The 21,714-nt window shown below is 38.0% G+C and overlaps 1 protein-coding gene across 9 annotated transcripts in view; it reads right to left on the bottom strand.

The window, feature by feature from the left end:
- The window catches only part of shank3a (SH3 and multiple ankyrin repeat domains 3a), a 190,491-nt gene that overhangs the window by 103,809 nt on the left and 64,968 nt on the right, over positions 1-21,714 (bottom strand). For 7 of the 9 annotated variants that reach the window (XR_008908896.1, XM_056766774.1, XM_056766773.1 and 4 more), the window contains 2 exons: positions 12,334-12,537; positions 9,503-9,574 (listed from right to left, as the gene is read on the bottom strand). Coding sequence is in view for 7 of the 9 variants with exons in the window: in XM_056766774.1 (XP_056622752.1) it covers positions 9,503-9,574; positions 12,334-12,537 (276 nt within the window). In the remaining 2 variants the exon portion in view is untranslated. Of the gene's footprint in view, positions 1-3,471; positions 3,608-9,502; positions 9,575-12,333; positions 12,538-21,714 lie in introns of those variants that run through there. The other 2 variants (XM_056766777.1, XM_056766780.1) reach the window with 2 other exon arrangements.

The raw sequence follows: 21,714 nt of genomic DNA on the forward strand, positions 1-21,714 counted from the left end.
TATCATCTCTTACATGTGTTTTACAGAAGGAAATACATCGGAATCGGCTTAAACCCATGCGCAGGTCACTTATGTCATTTATGTCTTTAGTGGCCAAAGAAAAGCAAAATTATCTCTTGAGACTTTGAGAATGTACAATATGTTTTTGCATTTCTCTAATGTGGCACACGGTTACTAATGCATGAGCAATGGCTGCAATATCTCCCAGTTCACACTCAGCACAACCCACATGACCTTATTTCACTAATCGCTTGTGAATTTTACACGTCAGTTCTTGCTCTAAAAAGACGAAGAATAAAGAATAAACACTGAAATATAATTTGTGGAAATGTGCGAGACACATACGGCAATGACGACAGCCAAAAGGAAGAAAGAAAATGATTATGTCCAGCATCTTACGGTCATTTATGGAGCTGCATATAAGCTCTTTAAAAATACATCAGGTACTTGTACAGGTACAGATGTTGTACTGTATGTGTTGCCTTCCTGGTGTTATGCTGTGATATGAACACTGTAAAACAATTTGGGCATAACGGACGTCACATTTGGTTGGTGTGTGGCTGGTGTGTTACAATAAATAACTTCAAAATAAAAAGATGACACTGGAAAGAAATGATACAATCCATTTTCCAAATGAAGGATTTTGATAAAGACAAAAACAATGAAAAGAAGAATACATGTTGTATAATTTCATCTTTTTTATCTCTTTTCTTTTCATAATTTCACCTGGTTCCGGAAAATAGCCATCTCGGCAATATGATGTAATCTATCACACATAACATCTGTGATCTTTGTGAACTTGCATGAGACTATTATGGAACATTTATATGTAGTCTTTTTTTTGCCTTATTGAAGGGTCAGTGCATGTGTGTGTGTGTGTGTTATGATGATCTGATGTGTAAGTGCAGCTGATGTGACTGTACTGAAGCTCACTCTGCTCTTTAATTAGGTCATGTAACGGTCAGCCTGCGGCCGATCCTATAAAAGAGTCCCGGAACGGTTCAGAGAATGTATTTTATCATAATTTAATGTTGTCTATACTATGAGTAAACCACAGCCAATATCATATTTACATTAGTATAAACTGATTTATACGTCTGCTGATTCCAAGCAGTTAAAACAATAAAACTCTTTAGTTTTCGCATAAAGTTTACGAAAATATTACTAAATGACTTAAGCAAGAACACAAAGTTGATACAGGCATGTACAGGCTTAAGCCCTAAGTATAGTTCCCCTTTAACACGAGGGACAGTATGCGGGTACCGTGCGCGCACCGCCAGAATTTTGTTACTCGTACATCGTAAGCGCTGGTCATGCATTCACATTTCATTTCTTGCAGAATTTAGTTTTTTTTTCGTTTTTGTGTTTTTGGCCTTTTGCATCTTCATATACATAGGACAGTGGAGACAGAAAATAATGGGATGCCTTAAAGACTCGGAATGCAACGCAACATTTTTATATTATGTTTTTATACTATTTTTGCTGATATTGGTAGTATATATGGAAGGCTGTGCGATCGGCTGTACGCATGTGGTCGCGTACATGTAAAAAAAGGAAATAAACCCCGGTCTTTACTCTTACCTTTGCCTTCACCTACACAATGGAGCACATACACAACTTTCATCTTAAACTTAGATATAAAAAAATCTAAAGCAAATCAATAACTCAACATTCAAAAACACATAATCACTTACATAAAATAATTATTTTTTTGCTCCAGCTCAGGCACTCTCCATCACCAACCAAGAGCAAAGATGAAGATACCTTCTTGTATATTTTTGTTTTTCTTCCCGTAACGCTGCTTCGAAACAATGAAACATTGTAAAAAGCGCGATATAAATATAACTGATTTGAACATCCATGTAACAAGCGAAGTACGTCACAGAACGCTCACAACGTAGCTGGCGTACACAAAATAAACAGTTTATACTCATGTTGTTAACAAAGACATACAAATACACATAAGAACATAAAGAAACATAAAAATGCCTGTTAAGAAAACAAGTGTATTAATTAAAGATCAGAGATCTTTCTAAGACACGCTTCAAGTTGTGCATACGTTCATTTGAATACTAAAGGTTCCTCACAGAACATTTATTTATATTTATTCAATACTTATTGAAGCCAGTGGGTTTATTAGCTTAACCCAAACGAAACCATTTTCAGAGTGCCAAAGCTACTCGCTTTCAATGCCATCAATATCAATGTAGACTTCATACAAGTGGTCCACATGACCTAGATGATGACTATATAGTCTAAAAGATTGCTTCATGTGAGGAGCAGAACAAAAGTCATAAAACTGATATTCAACCAAGCATTTAAACTCGCTCTGATTTTAAATCTCTTAAAAAAATATATATATAAGGTATAAATACAGAACAAATAAACAATGAAATCAAACTTTACGTTTGGACCAATAAAGTGAGCAAATTAGGACAGAATTGACAGAGAAAATAAAATTGTTAATAAAAGAAAACAGCACAAGAATTTGTGCGTACCACAGAACTTTATAAGCCTCTCCAGAAGCATCATGGGAACTTGAGACAATCTATTGGCGCTGCACGAAACTGCAATGATCCAGAAAAGCTCATGAGGATGAGAAGCTCGTGTTCCCCTCATGCACTTTTACCTGACCCGCACTACGAGTCACCCAAACTCCAGAGTACTGACAGCCTGACCTGTCATCCTGATCGTTCAGAAGCCTCATTAAATCTCCCATCAGTCGCCTCACAGGATCAAGAGATTACACATCACAGCCCGCTGAGGATCATCACCCTGTCAAATCCACATGTAGGTGACACACACCATCACAACTCTGGGCATTAAAAGAGGAACACACAACAAGCCAGAGATCGGAGAATACATGAAGAAGGTTGCAAGCCTATGTGTGTGTTTGTACATCTGAACGTAAAGGTTCAAGTCCATGTAACACATAGATTGTTTTAATCATATGGGGAACAATGCATGTGAAGTTCAGGCCAAGTGTCGGTTTTTGAATTGTCACTACATCTCATGTTTGTTTAGCATGTGTGTGCATGTTGTAATGAACGTTGCTGTCATGTTGTGCTGATTTGCTCATGTGTTTTAGCTGGTTGGCACAGAAAGGAATGTCTTGGGAGCATCAAAGGGTTTGCAAAAGGGTTTAAACACTTCTCATATCAGTTTCACGCCGTCTATCATTATTTTTAAGCAAAAGTGTGAATGCAAATGTATTTCCACCTTGGAATTACATCTTACGTTTTAACGTTTTTCATTAAAAAATAAGCAGAATCCCGTTCGTCCCTGCAATGAAGTCTCTCACACGTTAAAGGGAAGTTCCTCTGCTATCGCCACCACATGCAGTTACTGACAGAATGAGATGCAACGGACATACACACACGCTCGCTCAACGCTGATGGAACTGATCGGGCGTAGACTGAGCGCCAGAGAGACGGACACACAAAAATATGTCAGGAAAGCAGAACGGGATACCTTACTGTTGATTTTGGACTTCTTGGCGTTCTTGCGAGGCTTTCTGCTCCTCCGCTCTCTACCGTCTCTCCGTCCGAGCGTTCCCCCCATCTCCTCTCATCACACACTCATCTTCTGCACGCCCTCTCACCCTATAACCCTCTCTCTCTCTCCACACTCACGTCTCGCCAGAGTGCCGCCCGCTCACACTCTCTCTGAAACACACGCTGACACGTCCGGTGTCCGATGAAGGGGTGATTCTGCTGGATGCAGAGACGTAGAAGAGGGAGGGGAGGAGTGAAATGAAAAGAAGCGTGTATGTGCAGGTGGGGTGGGGGAGACTATTTGGGGTTGAGCCAGTCAGAATAAAGCTCCCGAGTATTCATTCACAGTCATTCGCCCTCGGCTGAGACACACCGTGTGTGTGTGTGTGTCCCATACAGAGCAGTGATGAAACAGCTCCACACTCTGACAATAGAAGCACACACATGCACTCCGCAGTCGACTTCAGCATGCTCATTGACCAGAACTGATGTGACTGCGACTCTCTTAAGCTCCACCTCCAGTGTAATGTGATTGGTTAGAGACCAACCGGAGCGGCGCGCTGCTCTCTCTCCAACACTATTTGATGTCTAAGGTGGGACACAAAATTGGTTGATTAAATGATTGTAAATTAAGAGAAGCTGGAAAGAGATACTGGTTGGACAGCAGTTATAAATTGATTTCAGTGTTGATAACAGAACTATATTCTAGAAAGCTACAAATAATTAAATAAACGTAAAGGGATCACCCAAAAATGAAATCAATGTCAACATTCACTCACCCTCGTGTCATTTCAAACGTGTATGACTTTGTTTCTTCTGCAGAACACAAAAGAAGATATTTTGAAGATCGTAACCAAACAACATCAGACCCTATTGACTGCCATTTCATGGACACAAAACCACCATCTATTAAAATATCTTCTTTTGTGTCCCAAAGTATACAAAGTCATATATAGGTTTTAAACCACGTACAGTAAGGGAGAATAAATGATGACTGACATTAACTAAAATTAGACAACAATTACATGACTAACTACAAATAACAAGAGAACATTCAAAAAACTTTTTGGAGTAAAATATGGCGCGCCACCCTTAGTCAAATCAGAAAATGTCCATATTTTTTCCAACCATAGGATAGAAACAGATTTAAACAACAAACAATAAGATATACTCCAATATATTTTTTTATTATATTATATATTATAACCTAATTATTCAGAAACTATGCCGTCCATTATACTCTGCAGCTTTACCAATTGTTTCATAAAAAGCTTTTAGAAATATTTAGAAAATAAAAATTGTAATTAACCTTTCAAATAAGCAAAAATACATTATTAATAATAAATATTTTAAACATTTGCTGACTACATAATGTACATATCTTCTGTACCCTATATCAGCCACCCTACTCTCTAGATATCAGTATCATCCCTCGAAATCCTTTGTCAGTCAGTATTTTCACATTTTTAAAAGCAATATTATACTAAACGGTATATACTGTAAGCACACACACCCGTGCTATTATAGACCACTGCAGTGGTAACAATTTGTAGCAATATCATGTACAACTACTGTATAAGGTCAGGCATTTGCTGCAGTCTGCTTTACTCTTAGACACACACACCACATTTAAGTGTGTTTGCGAGAGGAATGGGACAGGTCACAAACACAAAACAACCCAACATACACAAAAAAAACTTTTGCGGCATTTGATGGTATGAATGAGATAGCATATGTGTTTATAGATCAGGACAGTGTCTGTGTACTGATGTGAAAGAAATATTCTGGATAAGGTGATTTTTCTCTCTCTTTCTCGTGTCTGCCTAATGCGGTTGAGTCAAGGGGGTTCCGCACCAAAGGTGACTGGGAAGTGGGTTAGCAAAAGGAGAGATGACTGTAGATTATGGGTGTGCGACTGATGTAAAGACTGAAGGGTGGAGAGACAGTGAGCGCTGAGGGCAGAAGTCATGCATGTAGGGATTTATTTCTAACTGAGAAAGATTCTTTGCGCAAACACACACTCAGAGACACACACACAGTGGCACATGAACTGCCTGGCCTGGTAGACTTTGTAGCCAGAACACGTTTCTCCAAACAAGCAACTACTCGCCTTTACTCGCTGAGAGTGAATCAGAATCTTCAGCATTAAACACACAGACACACAAACATTGCGGGTCATGGATCCAGAATGTCTTGACTTAGAGGAACAGTTTGAATATAAACATGCACACACATAAACACACACACACAGACTGTATCAGAATGATGAATGAATGTTAATGCAGGTGTTTGAATAATTCTATATGTGAGAGAATATTGCCTTGAAATGGAGTCGTAAATATCATATTCACAAGTTGTGACGTGAGTGCGAATATATAAAACTATGGAAAGCAAACTGTTGGTAATAAAATATTTTGCATAGTTATTTCAATTCTACAGTACATGAGGTATACATACACAATGTATGGATTACTAAACATAAAAAACAGTGTATACGCGATCGGAAAATAATAATTTAAAGATTCCAGTGTCGTTTTAAAGGGATACCTGTCTGGACACTTTATTGATGTATAAAACAGATGCAGCAAAATTGATTACTCATGAAGTGCACAGGAAAACTTTTTTTCTTAAATTTGTAAGGTTTATGCAACGTGCCCACATAAACATATTACATGTTATCATAACAAACACCCTACTGAATGGTGAAAGCAAGAAAGAAAGAAAGAAAGAAAGAAAGAGAAAGAAAGAAAGAACGAAAAGTGAGTGAGTGAGTTCTCAGTTCACCAAGAACAATAAATATAAAGTTCAACGTAATATAAAATTGTTTATTCTGATATTTTTCAACTGATGAATTAACAAAACATAGAGAGCCAGTGAAAGACAATGCTAATATTTGCACTTGTTAATGTTATATTGTTCATCAGCTGGGGAAAACGCCCTTAAAGTGACCCCAATGTCACTTTATTTACTTTAATGTCATCAAGTAAATAAAGAATTTAGAAAAAAATGATAATGATTATTCTTGGTGTCAACAGAACAGTTCTATTCTATTTGTCTATTAAGCATAACAGATGTAAAAAAGTCAAGACACACTAGTGAGGAGATCTGGTCACCTGTCCCTTTAATTCTTACTAAACATCTGCCACAGCAGTGCTTGACTGTAAAGATGTTTGTGGTCATATTAGTATAATCCTTGTATTCAATGCTACTGTAATGATCAATAACACAATTTATGAACAGTACAGCAAGAAAAAGTCAAAATATGTGTGTGTGTGTTGAAGGAAGCTGTTATCTACACGCTCTAATTCTCTCTCTCTCATTCTCTGGAGAGAACAAGAACTTGAAAGCGCACATCTGAGCTACTGTGTCTGCCAACCCCGTAATGCCGCTCAGGTGAGACTGTGTTGAACACCGATAAGAGAAATAATGTAATCACGACTTCACATTAACATCAGGTGCTTCAGACGGAGATTCTGTTTTCTCCGCTAGAGAAAGACGTCTTTCTGCTGTCTGTCTGTCATTTGACCACATGTTAAGCCCCGCTAAACACACACAGTACATTGCATTTGGTTTCATCTTCGGTCTGTAAGAACATCAATGAATGACTGAAAATAGGCTAATGCCTGACCTCACCACACACCACTGCACACGGCCGTGCCACAGATTGACAACACGCCGGTGCAAATGCATGTGCATTCGTGAGTATGTGCTTATGTTTGTGTATCTACGTGTGTATCCGATAACAGAGGCCAGTACAGAAAAGGAAAATATCAGTTGCTACAGTGAGCGGATTAAAGACCTCATCTCGGTCAGCCCACCACCCCACCGCATGAGCGAGAGATGGCGCAGCCCATCAGCTCAATGGACTACACGGTCATACAAACATCCCACAATTCCAAATGACAGAGACAGAAAAACAGCCTTATAACATGTTGGGCAAGTCCAACTAAAACAAAAATGAGCACAGCTGCCACTTGAGAGAGTTACAGTACAGCCACTCTCATGCCGCTTCAAACCTCAGAAATGTCAGTTTAATGCCACGCAATTCCAATAACTCCCAAGCAGATGGACAGCAGTGTATTTAACTGATTCAAAATGATTAAATGTCACTTTTTTTATGAATAAATGTATTCAATTCATAATAGTGGTAAAAAAAATCTAGTTTATTTAATGCATTGGCTAACCAGAACTATGCATTTTTTTACAGCATTTATTGATCAATTGTTCATTCGGTTAAGTTCATTGAGCGTTCGCTAATAATAACTTGCAACACTTTGCATTTTAAATCACCAACAAACAGAAGTAACGATCGTCTTCTTTTCCATATCCTGAGGTATTGTATGTCCAAGTGAAACAGTTTCTGAAATGATAAAAAAAATGAAGGACGGGACTTTATTGTCCATCAAGAACTGACTGGATCTTTGGAAGTTGGGTGTTGCCAAAAAAGGGGGGGAGATTTGAATACCATTTTCATCAATCAATCATTGGATGGTTTTCATTAAAGATTATAAGAAAGCATTAATAAAAAAATAACGACGTGCACAGATTTTTACATTTTGATTTCATGTCATCTTTAAAACGGGGCTGTCAAACGATTAATTTGAAATAATCTCTTACAGAATAAAGGTTGTGTTAACATAATATATGTCTGTGAACTGTGCATATTTATTTTGTATTTATAAGCACATACACGTATATTTAGCGAATATTAATATGTATTTATTTATACTTAAATAATATTTACGTTTATTATTTTTCTTAAATATATGCATAAATGTGTATGCTTTTATAAATATGTGAATTTTATTCTTGATGTGATTAATTGCGTTTAATTGTTTGACAGCCCTAGTTTAAAAATGTATTTGTAAACATTGGAAAAAAACATTAAGGCTGCAGACTGCAACTTTGGCCCTTTAAACATCCCTGTTTAAACCATAAATTTGCACATTTCTTTACATCAGCTTCCTCTGCACTGAAGTCAAGTGATGTCAAACTGACATTTTCTGTGATATCATCATACGAATCACTAATATTAGCTTGCTGTTGCAAATCAGAGTAAATAAAGATATTGATTTTTTATGTCTGTGCTCAATAATAGATTGCAGCTTAAATCAAGATTTGTAAAGTTGTAGATGTATTGTTAGCTCATGTAAACTAGTGCAACCTCATTGTAAAGTGTTACAGTACAATAATATTAACTATCAATAATATTGACCGACCCAGGCAGAGCAACAAACTCTTGACCAATCACGTGAGTTTGAAGTAGGACTCTGTGTGTCTATCCAGTGGAGGACTGTTTGAATATAAGATCCCAAGAAACAATAATTTGAGAATAATCATTATTTTACTATAGATATTTCATTTAGTGGCATACAGTTTTCATTTCTGGGTCATCTGTGGCTGTAATAAGTGTGATTGTGGATTAATGATTGATAATGACTTTTCATGTCATGCGCTGTGTATTATTGTCACACAGGGTAATGCTGTCAGATGTGTGGTATTATCTGTATCATCTACAGAAAGCCTTTCATCTAATTGAATGGAATGGAGAATTCAAACTGACGTGACTATACTGAAATTGGTATGATGCCAACATTGATTTTCATTTATTGCAATGGTTCATTTTGATTTAGGCCATAACTCTGATTCTTATGGAAGGTTGAGAGATCTCGTTCGGCAAGGCCAGACGAGATAAAACCGTGAGCATTATCGTGATGAGAGCGGAGTTGATGGAGGTTCGCCGGTAATTGCGACGTATCAAGGTGTGTTTATGAGGTGTTGTTGATCTGTGAAGAGCAAGGAGGTTGCGTAAATGTTTCCAGAGTCTCACGTTCCACGTGATTACCGCCATCATTATCATCATCATAATCATTTCGAACAGCTCACTAACACCTTCAGTTCAGTGTGACAACAAAGTATCGCAAATGAAAACCCAACATAGCCTGTAGGGACAGCAGACCGCCCAGATGCATTGTTGGTACAGGAAGAGGTCAACGCTGGATACTTGCCTTGGTGTGAAGTTTGGACAGCTGCTTTTCATCCAGATGAGTCTGTGCGTATACTCGCCTCTTGTAGCGAAACTGCAAATACAAAACAATGTGAAATAAACTAAAGCGAGCATACCAACAGTATACTGTATATTAATGACGGCTCTGTGTTAGGTGTGAATCACTCGTATCTGCGAGCATGTCAAACATCTGCATATAAACATTACATTAGCAGGCAGGACCAGAATCCTCCAACCCGCTGAGAATCAATAAATCACTTCATTTTGTCAAACCGTGCTGAAGAAAACAAGCAAAGATAGCGCTGCAGGAGGACCATCTATCTTCAGTCTTTTGACGTAGGTTGCATCTTAAAAGTAAAAGTGACCAATACAGACATAAATAGAGATGAATTCTTATAAATAATAAAAGACTTGTTTTTGCCAATTGCCGTGCGATGAGTGCCACAACATATAGTGCCAGTGCACTTGCGGCCTGAACCGAGTTTAATTCCTGTCTCGAGTGTCCTTTGCCGGTCCCTCTCCCCTGTCGAGTTGTTGAAACAACTCGAGGGTCACCCAATTTTTGGGTGAACTGTTTCTTTAACTACAGCAACCATAGGTCTGCAGTTTTATTAGTGGTAAAAGCACTGTTCATTTTTTGAGACAGAACTCCTAAAACAGGTGTACTGTAACTTCAAGCCAAACTCTTCAACTGCAAATCTAAACACTGTACTAACCCACGTGCACATAAAGTGTCCTGAGCCATGGGGCTTCCCAGAGAGCTCCTACCCTCCTATCTAATTCTTCAATTTTTTTTATCGCTTGCTGCATCTATACATTCTACTTACCCCCTCCGTTCTGTCCATCTCTCAATCTACGGGATCTCACTGTGCCGTGCAGGCTTTGTGCACAAGGGGAGCTGGATTTATCAGGCCAGCATGGGACAGATCTATAGACCCGCTGAGGGCTGTGATGGTGCTGAGAACGTGCCAGCACTTAGCAAAAGGCAATAAGAGCACAGAGAACGTCCACTTCACATTTCTTTGTTTTTATGAACACAAAGATATTTGAAAGAATGTTGTAACCAAACAATTCTGGGCCACCATTGACTGCAATAGTAGGAAAAATTGCTTTATAAACTGTTTAATAAAGTTTGAAAGGTTTTGTTGAACACAAAAGAAGATATTTTGAAGAATGTAGGAAAGCAAACAGTTCTGGGGCACTTTTGACAACCATTGTCATTTTTTCTACTATGGTAGTCAATGGTGGCCAAATGGTTAAAAGCGTTCTTTCAAATATCGTTATGTGGATTCATCAATTTACACAGATTTGGAACAACTCAAGAGTGAGTAAATGATGACAGAATTTTTATTTCTGGGTGAAACGTCCCTTTAAGCATTTGTGTTTTTTATCCAAAGTGAGGAAAAAGGGATTTTATCAGTATGTGTGTTCACTCAGACCCATGACCTTTGCATGACATCTAGTAGGAACATAGCGTTATGTCATCTAACTGCCCAAAGTATTTTCATTTTAGATTAACGTCAAGGTCAAACACGCTGCATATATACATTGTTATTGTGATACTACAGAGGAAGGTTTTTTTTCGAGTTAAAGACTCGACTAAACCAAATTAAAGTGCGCATATAGAGGTCTCTGAGTGTTGGCAAACTGATTGAGACATCAATTCACACATGTGGTAGTTTATGGGCACCTTGGAAACATCCATAATACATTTTTGAAATGATCAGATTCAGGAAGAACGTAACTGCATGCAGGCAATGATTTCTCTGTCATATATCTGTTCAGAGCAGAATGGTTATGCCATTTCTCAGATCTCTCTCTCTCTGTAGTCTCTCTCTCTAAAACGTTGTGTTTAGTGATCTCTCTCTCTCTCTCTGGCCCTAAAAGTCATAACTGGAATGATAAATCAGGTGAAATTAAAAATCCGAGTATCTCTGACTAACAGTGATATAACAATGAAGATACACGGCATAAAGGAGATCCATAGCACACTGTTAGGAACCTGGGACTTTATATTACTGGTGAGTTTATAGAGTGTCAAGATTATGGTGTGGCGTTTTTCAGCTGTCAAACACAGCCGCAAAAGGATCATTTTAGTGTCTCTCAATCAATAGTGGTCTTCTGCATTAGTCCGTCTGCATTAGAGGCTGACATCGTTTGGGGATGGGATACAAAATCATGTCAGCGGGAGTTGGTGGGACCAGGGAATAACCAAATATACCTTTAAACATATAATCTTCTGTATGCTGTGGCTGGTTAAGTGAATGACATTCGCCACACACCCATAACAATTGCTGGCGGTAATGCACCAACTTGGTATGCTAACCAACTAATAAAATAAGAGAAGAAGACGGCTTTCCCACGCACTCACTTGACTGTAACCACAAAAATATAAATGGGGTCGGACCCGAAACTCATGCTGCAACCACTACTTTGGAAAAATAATGCCTATGTAGTGCACTCCGGCATTATTGTATTTTTTACTGTAAACGACAAAGGTGACCACTTATATATAATTGTAAAAGGTCACATTCTCTAAACCAATAGATGAGCCCCACATGCATGTGAGTCAACGTAATATTTTTGAAAAAAAATTAAGTTAATCATCACAGTGACTACATGAGCATAAATCGCTGCTAAACAACCTCAGTTAAAGGTCTGTGTGTTATTGTTGAAATTAAGTTTCCCTATGGAGGAAAATATGGCATTTTCACTTCCAGAAAAATCAGTTTATAATACAAGGACAACAAGTGGTGACAGATTTGATAATACCAGGAGAGGGAACAGTAATAATTGGTGCATGAGTGAAGCAGGTCAGAGAACCGCTCTCACCTCCAGGTATGGTACAGGAGGGATGGCTGGGAGTGGATATTCTTTAAGCGTGCGCTGCTCGTCTAAAAACTTCCCGGCTTTGCCGTTGTAAGCAGGCTGGAAGAGTCCGTAGTTCAGCACGTCCTTCAGGCTCTGGTTGAGTGTGCAGAGGATCCGTTGTTTAGACAACCAGATGGGCGACTCGACATTGAACTTCATGCATTTCTGCAGAGGAATCAAACACACATAAAGCTCAGGTCTTATTGTGATTTTTATGCGTGTACATTTCAAAGAAAAAAATCTATCTACATTACACAACATATATTTATAGAACCATATAAGGAATTTAAACAGTGCTCTGTTTCCCTCTGAAATTCTTAGCAGAATTTAAATACAGTGATAACAATGGCATTTCATTTATTCAATGTGTGCTAAACAAGTAGAATAAGTTAGAGCCACCATGCTAATTTACAACAAATTCAATATCATATCATATTATTATTAAATGTGTAAATAAACGAATTTATTATATGACGTATCATAAAACAGCATTTGGAATCTGCATGTGGAATTACATTTTATAACTTCTTGCCGACTTTAAAGTGTTTGCCATTTACCCACTTTGAATCAACAATGAAGATTTCAGAGAATACCCAGCATCAAATCAAAAGCCGTCTCAATGAAAGCCTCTCACCCGTATCTTTGTCCTCTGTAGCATTACTAATGACACACAGACCATACACAACTCCACAACTCTGATTACTAGAGCCAGACAACCAGCAGACCAGCGAGACTCACAGAGACGTGAGAGAAGAGAGAGAGATAGAGAGAGAGAGAGAGAGTATTTCAACTCTTTTGTTTGGTTCTCCTCTTAGCAAATACAACATCAAATGCTTCTTTGAACTCAGCTGCATTTATTTTACCAGAAAGTTCAGCATTAAGAAGACAAAGATGAGGAGAAGAGGGCACATCAGTAACACACACACACACACACGCACGCATGCAGGCAAACTCTGACTTTCAGAAAGCTCCTGAAGTCAAAAGCCCCAAAATAAACTTCCTGTCATCATTCAAAGGGACAGTTCATCCAAAAATGAAAAATCTGTCATCATCCACTCACCCTCAGTTTGTTTCAAACCGGTATACATTTCTTTGTTCCAATGAACACAGAGAAAGATATTTGGAGGAATGTTAGCAGTATTCATTACTGGGACATCATCCACAACCAAAAATATTGTGTTTTTTTGTTCTGTTGAACACATAATGAGATATTTTGAAGAATTTAGGAAAGCAAAGAGTTCTGGGACACCTTCGACTACCATTTAATTCCTCCTACTATGGTAGTCGATGATGTCCCGGAACATTCTTCAAAATATCTTTCTCTTTGTTCAGCGGCAAAAAAAGTAATTTACACAGGTATAAAATTACATAAGAGTGAGTAAATGATGACAGAATGTTCATTTTTGGGTGAACTGTCCCCTTAAGCATTTGTGTTTTTATACAAAGTGAGGTATAGTGGATTTTATCAGTTTGCGTGTTCATTGGGTCTCAGACCCATGACCTTTGCATGACATCAGGTCATATTCCTTTAACTCATCCTAATGTCGTTCCAAACACAAATGACTTTTTTGCAGATCTCAAAAGGTGAATTCATTACAAATCACCAGAGGCCATAAAATACACTTTAATATGTTTATGGAGCTTTTACTCCGGCATTGATATATATATATATTTAATAATTTTCCATTGAAAAAAGGACTCGGAACAACATGAACGCCAGTAAAAGACAATTTTCAATACCTGAAACCCGTGTACTTTTTCGTGCTATTGGGGACAACAAAACCCTTTTCCATTTGATTTCCAATCTTAAATTCTATCACTCGTTTCTCTGTTTATCTTCCCGCACACTGACAGGCGTCTGGAACACATTCAACTCTATTTAAACAGGAGTATAACCAGCCTCTGCCAGGCGGCACCCCTATTCCAAGACACAAATGAAAGTGACAAGGCAGTTCAATACCATAATACAATAATCACACGTCACACTTATTTAGAGCTTTGTCACAGGGACTTTTAGACGCCACAAATTAAATGCACATAATCGTCAATAAAAACAAAGTTCAAAATTCGATTTTGGTTCGACATTGTCGAATGCAATACTGAGAAATTGGATCAGCTCAGAAATTGTGAGCGTGACCACAACCAACTCTGACCTAATACAGCTGAAAATAAAGTATAGGAATGTGGTTTGACTTTTACAAGTTCCACATAAATCTGCTTTGTCCTGAACAGACGAAATGCATGAGAAGAATGTCCAAACATCCCATCACTCCTTTCAAAGCGTATGTTCTGAAAAACTCTCCACCCATATTGGCAGCGCAGTTCCCAGAATGCAGCAGTGCTGATGCGGTTCTCTGAACTGACGGTCTAATGCTGACAGTATTAGCCTCAGGAAATTCATAACAAGCCTCTATTGGCATCAGTTTGGGAGAGAGAGATTTCTAACAATGCATTGATTGAGTTTCACACACACAGGCACAGCGGTGAACAATGACTCTGTTTGGCTGAAACACACAGAGGATCTGATTAAGAGCTTTGGTAATCGGCCTGGTTCTCATCAAAGCTCCTAGGAAACATGAAGCAAAGATTCTGTTAATCACATCTGGAGAGTAAGACAGGTTCAACTTTAACACCCACGTAGGTGGACACACACAATAAAGTTATGTCGTCCACATAAAAAGTTTAAAACTGTATCTGTCGCTGGGGCTGGTACCCTTAAATGTTCCTCCTTATACCTTATACAGGTATATAACACATAAAATGTTACATTTTTGTCCCATTGTGTACCATTTAAATATTAGGTGTACAAAACATTAAACTGTCCCTTGATAGGTACACAACAGATACAATGACCTAGCCCAAAATGTTATATTATGTTTTGTAACCTACAAAAAAGAATCTTAGTGTACCATCCCAGCAACAAATAAGGTAAAATTTTAAAAGAAATAATCTTTAATAAATGAAAAGGTTGATTTGTTGTTTGTCTCTAAAAACTCAGTTTAAATGTTATTTGAATGACGTAAAGTTATGAACGATATAATGTACGCATTAGAACTGAAATCACAATTTTTGAATCAGATATACAGTCAAACGAATTTACAGCCACGGAAAAAATTAAGAGACATTTTCAAAGACCATTTTCAGTTTTTCTGAATTTACTATTGACAGGTATATGTTAAAGTAAAATGATCGTTGTTGTTTTATTCTATGAACTATTTACAATATTTTTCCCAAATATCTTAAAAATATATGGTTTGTATTTGCATGTAACTGCAGAAAATAACAGAAAAGATGCAGAATATTTTTTCGGACCTCAAATACTGCAAAGAAATTCATATTCACTTTAAAGCAATACAACAATTTGTATATGTACAAAACATGTTTTTTTATGTGATAACCAGGATTTTTGTGTCTTGTCATGCTGCCAGTTTTTCACATTGCTGTTGGATGACTTTGCCAACCTCACTCCTGAGGTTTGATTTTGTTTAAATTCAACAGACGCTGGGCCTGAAATTACCAAAATATATCTAGAAATGTTGATTAAATAAAAAATTGAAATGGTCTGTTTGTTTTTTTCGCTGCTGTATAACCTATTTCTACATTTGTAAAGAATTGTCAGCAGCCTTTCTCCGTATAAATAATGATCTTGAGTATCTGCCAAATAGTCCAGCCATAACAAAATCTCATCATCAGTTATGAGTATTTCAAAGCCTCCTATGTTGTCTAGTGAATTAATATGAGTAATGAATACCCCAGGAGCCTGTTAAAGGACTGTCTCACAATACACTCCATGCAACTAAAAGCTCTTTACGGACATGTATGTTCAAATGGACCCTGACCAGCTAAAAACAACAGCTAGCTCACACTGACTAATTTCATTCATATTCAACACAAAAAGACTGACTCTTACTGCAGCAGATTTGGTTGTGTGAGTGTGTGTGTCTGTGTGAGTGAGAGAGAGAGAAAAAGAGAGAGAGAGAAAGAAAGAGAGAGGGAAAGAAAGAAAAATATCAATCAAAAATCAAGCCAAATGTCTGTGGATAGTGTGTGTGTGTGTGTGTACGCGTTTGTTTGTGAATGGACATCAGTGGTATATTGAAAGCAATGCTGTGTAGCATCAAAGGACCGCACTGCCTCAAATGAATAAGATCAGTAACACAACTTAGAGAGAGAGACTGCAGAGAGAGAGAGAGAGAGAGAGAGAGAGAGAGAGAGAGAGAGAGAGAGAGAGAGAGAGAGAGAGAGAGAGAGAGAGAGAGAGAGAGAGATTGCAGAGGGCAAGATAAATTAGACAAATTAAAATCTCTATTCATTTTCCTGTCAGAGAGATTTTTATGAACTAAAGCAGAAGATGCAATTGATGCTTTGGTATTGTTTCATCTTTGTGCGACTGACACACATTGTAGTTGTGTTGTGCAACCTTGTTGCTACAAAAACTGACTTAATGATCAGTATTTCTTGCAGAAGTCATAATGAATTATAAGAAAAGGTCATGCACAAGCCAAATGTACATAAAAAAAATCGCATTACAAAAAGGAGAGGAGGGATTATTAGGAATGCAAATAATTTCACAACTCAAATAAACCTTAATATGCCTAAAATAGGCTTAAGTACGATATTTGAGCTTGTGGGGTGAAATATAACCATGTCCTCATGAGATACTCTCTCTCCCCATTAAACAGGCTGATAAACGGGTGATCTGCACCAGTCATCTCAGGTGGTGAGCTGACAGGTGGTGAAATGAGCGGGCAGGCTCTGTTCTTTCTGCTCTCTTTCTAGAAACCACATGCGGGGTCTCCAGGGGTCCCTGTCTAATGAGAAAGACTTGAAAAAGTCAAAAGCACCCTCTCCTCGTGCGCTGCAGGGTCATGTTGATTGGATACTTTGGTATGAAAAGTCTTACTCAGCGATGCTCATAATAAGACCTTATCAGCACGAGGAGCATTCAAACATACACACACACATACAAAAGAGAGTAATTGAGCTCTTGGTGAGTTTGAGAGGGTGTTATTTCTTTATAAGCCCTCGTAGCAAGAGCTTAAGACATTATCCACCAATGAGGGATGCCACGATCTCCACAGGAGTTTGCTAATGCGTGCATTAGTGTGCGTGTACGTGTCACACAAGCATTCATAATAACATTAATTATTGAGATGCTGTAGATACAGATACAAGACCGAAAGCTGGGAACGCATGCAGTACGAAGAGATCCGGGCGCTGTTACTGTGTTCGTTTTCTAAAGCCTCTCTGACATACTGTAAAAGATTTACAAACATACATTAATGATTTTTTTTAAATAACCCTTTATGAGACACGTTGAAAAAATGAGCTTCCTTTTCCCCTCGGAAACCCGCTAAAGGCTTAATTTAAAAACGGCAGATGCCCATTGATACATCATTCACTTATTATTGTCTTGAACCAAATCAATATAAAATATTCCTCTCAAGAAACCTCTCAAGATGCTGGGCTGTTTCGGCCAAGGGTTGGGATTAACATGGACAAAAAATAAAAACCTATAGTGGGTTTTAGGTAAAAACGATTCAGCATGAGTTATTGGTTTTGTCCATATTTTACCCAATCATGTCTGCAAGTTGCGCGAGCCGAGGTGGGAATTGGCGGCGGGTGTTCTTTCAAAAGGCTAAAACTAATGCTTCCCCCCAGTCCTCATTGGACGTTCCCGCGTACGAGTTTGGAAATCGTTATTACGGCATAATGCCATAACTTTGCTCTGAATGAAATGGACACATTTCCTCGTTTCAATTCATTTTCCTGACATAGAGATCAACTATAGCAGAAGATGCCATTGATGCTTTGGTATTTTATCATATTTGTGCGACTGACACACATTGTAGTTCTGTTGTGGAACCTTGTTGCTACAAAAAACGAGTAAATGAGTATTTCTTGCAGGACTCATAATGAATTATAAGAAAAGGTCATCCACAAGCCAAATGTATAGTCAATATATGTGATGACAAACCAAAATGATTGAAACATATCAGCTTCTGCCACGATTCCCGATACTGTAAGTCTGGGTTCAAAGAAAATCCAGAGTTTTGTACGGTGACAGAGTTCAGCACTGTGATGCCATTCATCTGGTAAATATGATCATTTCCACATGACTTCCTCAAGGCAGCGCTGCAGATCGATGGCAGGACCCTGCTCTGGTATAAACAAACAGGTAAAGACTTTTCAATAAGCGGCCTTGAAGCAACAGTGGGAATGACAACAATTATTGACAGAGAAAAACTGAAAGCTGTTAGCAGTGCTCCTGAACTCGGTTTGTTCATGCATCCTGTCTCTATTGTCCGTCTACATTTGACATTTATGCATTTGGAAGACACTTCTATCCAGAGCGACATACATTGCATCATACTGTGCATTTCAGTTCCAAGAATGTCGGATCCCAGGGATCGAACCCATGACCTTGGAGTTGCTCATCGTAATGCACGTGTCAGGGAATTTGGCCCGCCAAAGCCCCCACCGCACCATTTACATCTATTTTTACAACCTGCCACAGGTTATAAGACGACCCGCGCATCACTAGTTGCCAGCACCTTGCTCTAACCACTGAGCTACAGGAAAGCACACTGAAGATGAACCACCACCAAACAAGCCCAGCCGATCATCTTTATAACACTCCTAATAAGCATGTGTTGTGTTTATGAGATTATCAACCCAGAACAATCTCGTTCCGAACATAAACAGATGGGCTGAAACATCTCGAGTAAGAAACAAGGACGGCACTCAAAAGGACAAAACTCCTGGTGAACGTTGAATGTGAGTATAAGATGATGGAAAGTGAATGGGCTGCTTTTTGATAAGGGAATAGAGAATGGAGGTCAAGAATCTTTCTAGTGAACGTCCGTGAGACAGAATGTACACTAGATCTCAGGAATGTGCTGGTAAAAATCACATACAGTAACAGATCAACAAAAGAAGAATTATGTTAATAAAAATTAAAAAAATAGGCACATTTCATAAGTATGCCATCCACTTATATACAGCAGTTCTTTAACCTTTATTAACAAAAGGTTATGGAGGGTGGCCGGACGGCTTTGAACTGATCCATTAATATTGAATTATCTTGACGGCTGATTATAATTTAAATACAGCCGCGGAAAAGAATCATGAGACCTTTTTAAAGTAATGTTCAGTTTTTTTATTTACTATTTATAGGTATGTGTTTAGATAAAACAGTATTTTTTGTTTAAATCTGTGAACTACCAACCGTATTTCTACAAAATGTAAAATCAAAGGTTTGTTGTTGGTTGCAAAATGTGATGAGTCTGACCTCAGGTTTCAGATTTTGTTAAATTTAGAATTTTGAAGTGGTTTCTTATTTTTTTCTTTGGCTGTATAATATATCGTAACATTATATTGTATTATACAATATATATATATATTTTTACAGTAAAAACTCTATTTAGGTTATTGATCTTTATGAAACACTGTTGTACAGCTGACCTTGTAACCTTGGAACAAAACATAAAAAGTGTGAACAAGTTCTTATTTGTTCTGTTAGAGGAATAAACACTGTGAAAAGCAATTTTATTTTGTGCCCATACAACAAACCATAACACTACAAATGTATTTCCATTTCACACATTCTAGCTGTGTGTGGTTATGTGTGTATTGTGACTCTGAGTGTGTATGTCTTTTTATAGACGTTTTATAGACTGTGAAGAACTTGTTCACTATAACTAAGATTCATGGATAAACCATCCTATCAACACAGACTCGACCTTCAAAACTTTATCTCCTTGTCATGAAGCCTTCTGATTTGATGAGATGAGAGCTATAACAGGATGAAGCATAAGAGAAGCTTCTATTCTTTTTTAGTCTACTCATTTTATTTTGTCTAACAGATGTAAGGAATCAAATGTAGCTTAACAGAAAGTATGATTTGATAGTACAATCAATTGCAGCATGTGAGTTCTTGAACATGGAGAGGTGTTGTAATTTCTGGGAAATTATTGTTTTTAATGAACATTTCTTAGAAATTAATGTAAAATGCTTCGCTGCAGATTTTCTTAAAGTCTTAAAGGGGTAGATAAACCAAAAACGTCAATTAAAACGTGTATATGTGAAGCACAAAATAAGATATTTTTAGAAATGTCTGAGGGGTTCTATGTCCATGCAATAGAAATCAATGGGGTAAAGTGGAAATATCTTCCACTGTGTTCTGCAGAAGAAAGGTCATATAGATTTGGAATGACAGGACATCATGAAAAACATAATGGTAGAAATTGATATACTGTTAACATTGTGTCTGATGCTATCATGTCTGCTGAAAACGAAAAATGAAACCCCCCTATAACTACATAACGTACTATAAATGTGCATAAAACAAATAAAAAAAGCAGATCAGATTGTATAGGTGTCAGCTCTACCTGCTATTGACAAGCTGTGAAAAATCTCTGCAGAAAAGAGGAGTGAGAGGCGTCCAAAAAACAGATCAATAGTGTGTTAACTTATTTATGTGAGATGACAAATGCATCTGTGAGCCACGGGTCACTCGACTCGTTCATGCTAGAGGGAAAAGTTTGTTTGTGACTTTGTTACAGGCTTTTCTACACTTCACATCCACAACCAGAGAACCACGATGGAGGGAAAAATTAATTCTGCATGGTATGTTGATTCTTTCTCAACTTTATGTGGCATGGATTTGAAATGCTTTCTCTCTCTCTCTCTCTCTCTCTCTCTTCTCTCTCTCTCTCTCTCTCTCTCTCTCGATCGACTGTTAGAGTAAAACCGCATCTTAAAGAGGGCATAACACACAGGGTTTCTGACAATCCCATATTTATCTTGAGTAGCTATTGAGTAGTATTGCATACTTCGTATCTTCGAAAATAATTTAGTTTGATCACATTTATAAAAGATAGATACAGCTTTAAGATTGTTTCCGAAAACCTATGGCGCATACGGGGGGAGAGGGGTAGGCTGAACTAAAGCACGTGCGCACCCATTGTCAACAAAACACAGGCATCAGTTTCACTCACCGCATGCGGTTCATATTAGGCATCTTTTAGCGCTTGGACGGCTCCATATATCGGTTTCAAACAATCTCCAAATTCAGTGTTATAACACAGTTTATATAACATTCATCACCCAAATGCAGTGAACAAACAAACACCTGAACTTCGCGAACGTATGCTCTCTCTCTCTCCTGCTTACAAGTGAAAGTGACATCTGCGCATGCTCCTTCTCCTGCTCTCCTGTGGCCGTGCCACATGCTTTTCCGGGAGAATTGCCCAATTAGGGACTAAGAAAAGTTGTTACAAAACAGTTTTATATGTTCGAAAAAAAACTTTACGAAACCTGTAAGATCGCTGAGGGAGTGTA

The sequence above is a fragment of the Triplophysa dalaica genome, chromosome 14 (assembly GCF_015846415.1).
Source record: "Triplophysa dalaica isolate WHDGS20190420 chromosome 14, ASM1584641v1, whole genome shotgun sequence".
Lineage (NCBI taxonomy): Eukaryota > Metazoa > Chordata > Actinopteri > Cypriniformes > Nemacheilidae > Triplophysa > Triplophysa dalaica.